Source organism: Bison bison, unplaced genomic scaffold, assembly GCF_000754665.1.
Source record: "Bison bison bison isolate TAMUID 2011002044 unplaced genomic scaffold, Bison_UMD1.0 scf7180017864145, whole genome shotgun sequence".
NCBI lineage: Eukaryota > Metazoa > Chordata > Mammalia > Artiodactyla > Bovidae > Bison > Bison bison.
In genome coordinates this window covers 9,476,702-9,480,141 of record NW_011494717.1, presented here as the reverse complement: position 1 = coordinate 9,480,141, position 3,440 = coordinate 9,476,702, and the positions used below count along the sequence as shown (strand labels likewise).

Genomic DNA, 3,440 nt, shown 5'->3' with positions numbered 1-3,440 from the left:
TGTGGTGTTGGAGAAGACTCTTGAGAGTCCCTTTGACTGCAAGGAGATCCAACCAGTCCATTCTGAAGGAGATCAGTCCTGGGTGTTCTTTGGAAGGAATGATGCTAAAGCTGAAACTCCAGTACTTTGGCCACCTCACGCGAAGACTTGACTCACTGGAAAAGACTCTGATACTGCGAGGGATTGGGGGCAGGAGGAGAAGGGGACGACAGAGGATGAGATGGCTGGATGGCATCACTGACTCGATGGACGTGAGTCTGAGCGAACTCCGGGAGTTGGTGATGGACAGGGAGGCCTGGCGTGCTGCGATTCATGGGGTTGCAAAGAGTTGGACTGAGCGACTGAACTGAACTTAACTGAACCCACCTAGAGGTAGATACAGTTTCTAGCAACAAGCCAAACTTTTCTCCAACTTGGATAAGACTAAATGGTTGTTTATTACCATCAAACTTACAGATCACAAAAATAATACTTCACTACCAGATTTCAATGCTAGTGCTTTAAAAATTAAAAAACAAACACAAATAATACACTATTTATAATCCTACCACAGCTACTTCTATAACTAAAACTTGCCAGTGATTCGAAGGTCTCTGGCTTCTCATCAACCTTCCCAGCCTTCTTCATTCGATTCAGACGCTTCTTTTCAACCAGGCCAGTCCGATCAAGAAATGTGTCATCATCACTGTCATAAAAGTCTTCATCTTCCCAGTTCTTGGCTTTCCTTTTCCGAGATACTAGAGGTAGATAAAATAAACAATAAAATTTAAAAAATAAAATAAAAAGAAAGAAGGCAAGTAGGCAAGCAGCTTAAAATGCCACCACCAATTATTAAAAGAGAGGACTCAACAAGCTGCCAAAATACATATAAAAACAAAGGGCAGTACTCATGCTCAGAAAATCCCATGGACAGAGAAGCCTAGAGGGCTACAGTCCATGGGGGTCTCAAAAAATCCAACAAGACTTAGCGACTAAATGAGAAAACCTTGGAGACATTATCAAAGATGAGATGAACCAGACACAAAAGGGCACATATTGCATGATTCCACTTACACGAGGTACCTAAACTAGTCAAATTCATAAAGGCAAAGAGCAACACTGGTTACTAGGTGCTGGAGGGAGGAAGAATAGGAAGTTACTATTTAATGGGTACAAGGTTTCAGTATGAGATGAAGAAAAAGTTCTGCGATGGATAGTAGTGATGGTTATACAACATGAATGCATTTAATGCCACTGAACTGTATACATAAAAATGCCTACAAAGGTAAATTTTATGATATGTATGTTTTACCACAATAAAAAAGTTAAACAAAGGAAGAGCTAATTTATTTAATGAGCAAAAGCTCTCAAAAATCAATTAGTGAAAAAGGAAAAAAATAAATGAGGAAAGGGCCAATAATCCAAAAGAAAATCTTAAAGATAATCAAAGTAGTTCACAGAAAAGAAATACAAATGGCCAACAAACATTTAAAAAGATGTCAAACATTTTTTTAACAATTAAAAACACCAACTAAAATAATGAGATACCATTTCATATATATTAGACTCAAAGTGAAAGTCACTCAGTCCTGTCCAACTCTTCACGACCCCATGGAATTCTCCAGGCCACAACACTGGAGTGGGTAGCCTTTCCCTTCTCCAGGGGATCTTCCCAATCCAGGGACTGAACCCAGATCTCCCGCATTGCAGGCAGATTCTTTACCAGCTGAGCCACAAGGGAAGCATATATTAGACTGGAAAGAACATAAAAAGATTAATAATGTCTAAGGAAATGGCAACCCGCTCCAGTATTCCTGCCTGGAGAATACCATGGACAGAGGAGCCTGGTGGGCTACAGTCCATGGGGTCGCAAATAGTCAAACACAACTGAGCAACTAACACTTTCACTTTCACTTGGTAAGGATATGGGGAAACACACTCTCAAACAGTTGGTGGGAAAGCACACTGACACAATGTTTTTGATGGTCAATCTTACAACATCCATCAACATCAAAGATGCAATTAATTCAGCAATTCCATTTGTAAGGAGAAGGACATGGCAACCCACTCCAGTACTCTTGCCTGGAAAATCCCATGGATGGAGGGGCCTAGTAGGCTACAGTCCATGGGGTCACGAAGAGTCGGACATGACTGAGCGACTTCACTTTCATTTTTTGCTTTCACTTTTCACTTTCATGAATTGGAGCAGGAAATGGCAACCCACTCCAGTATTCTTGCCTGGAGAATCCCAGGGACAGAGGAGCCTAGTGGGCTGCCATCTATGGGGTCACACAGAATCCAACCCGAATGAAGTGACTTAGCAGCAGCATACCATATTTACCAATGCAACACTGTAACAATGAAAATCTAGAAAGTCCATCAGCAGGGGACTATGGTAGCCATTATGTTTCTATCTATCCTATATCATTTAACTCCCCTGGGTGTGGTAAAAGTACCCTCTTTCTTTAGAAAATTTTTCTCCCATTCCACCTGGATTAGGTATAGTCATGTGACTACAGCCAGATTCATGAGAATCTTTCCCCCAGAGTTATATTTAGATATAGGAGAAAAAGAGGCTCTCTTTCCAATGAGGTTATTACAGACAGAAGATACAAATCCAGGGCTGTAAGCATCCAGCTTTTCCATATGGGGTTAGAATCTCTCTGCAAAATAAAACCATGCACTCATGAGACAGACATACATATACACATATACAGGTTGCATGTGTCCTCAGAATACCGAGTTCTGGTTTCACAGCACTAAGTTTTGCTTCCAGAACTTGCAGTCCTGGTTCATGCAGTTCTTTCTTCAATCCTGTGAGTTACTCTTTCTAGCTTCTGCAGCCAATAACCTTTTCCCCATATGAGTTTTCATTAGGTTTCTATTATTTGCAACAAAACAGTCCTTATTAATAATAAACCTGGTAATTTCCAAGTTGAGATGGTATACTGAACACACATATCTAATTTCATTCTCTCCCCACACTCCACTAAGACCGCAGCAAAGAGATCTTTTTTTTAAAGACACTAATCTACCACCTGACCTGCCTCTTGAGAAATCTGTATGCAGGTCAGGAAGCAACAGTTAGAACTGGACATAGAACAACAGACTGGTTCCAAATAGGAAAAGGAGTACGTCAAGGCTGTATATTGTCACCCTGCTTATTTAACTTCTATGCAGAGTACATCATGAGAAACGCTGGACTGGAAGAAACACAAGCTGGAATCAAGATTGCCGGGAGAAATATCAATAACCTCAGATATGAAGATGATGCCACCCCTATGGCAGAAAGTGAAGAGGAACTAAAAAGCCTCTTGATGAAAGTGAAAGTGAAGAGTGAAAAAGTTGGCTTAAAACTCAACATTCAGAAAATGAAGATCATGGCATCCGGTCCCATCACTTCATGGCAAATAGATGGGGAAACAGTGGGAACAGTGTCAGATTTTATTTTTTGGGGCTCC

The 3,440-nt window shown here is 40.8% G+C and overlaps 1 protein-coding gene across 1 annotated transcript in view; it reads right to left on the bottom strand.

The window, feature by feature from the left end:
- Positions 1-3,440, bottom strand: part of SLC4A1AP (solute carrier family 4 (anion exchanger), member 1, adaptor protein) — a 24,198-nt gene that overhangs the window by 12,032 nt on the left and 8,726 nt on the right. Inside the window, 1 exon segment of the mRNA XM_010840699.1 lies at positions 521-737. Coding sequence (XP_010839001.1) covers positions 521-737 — 217 coding nt within the window.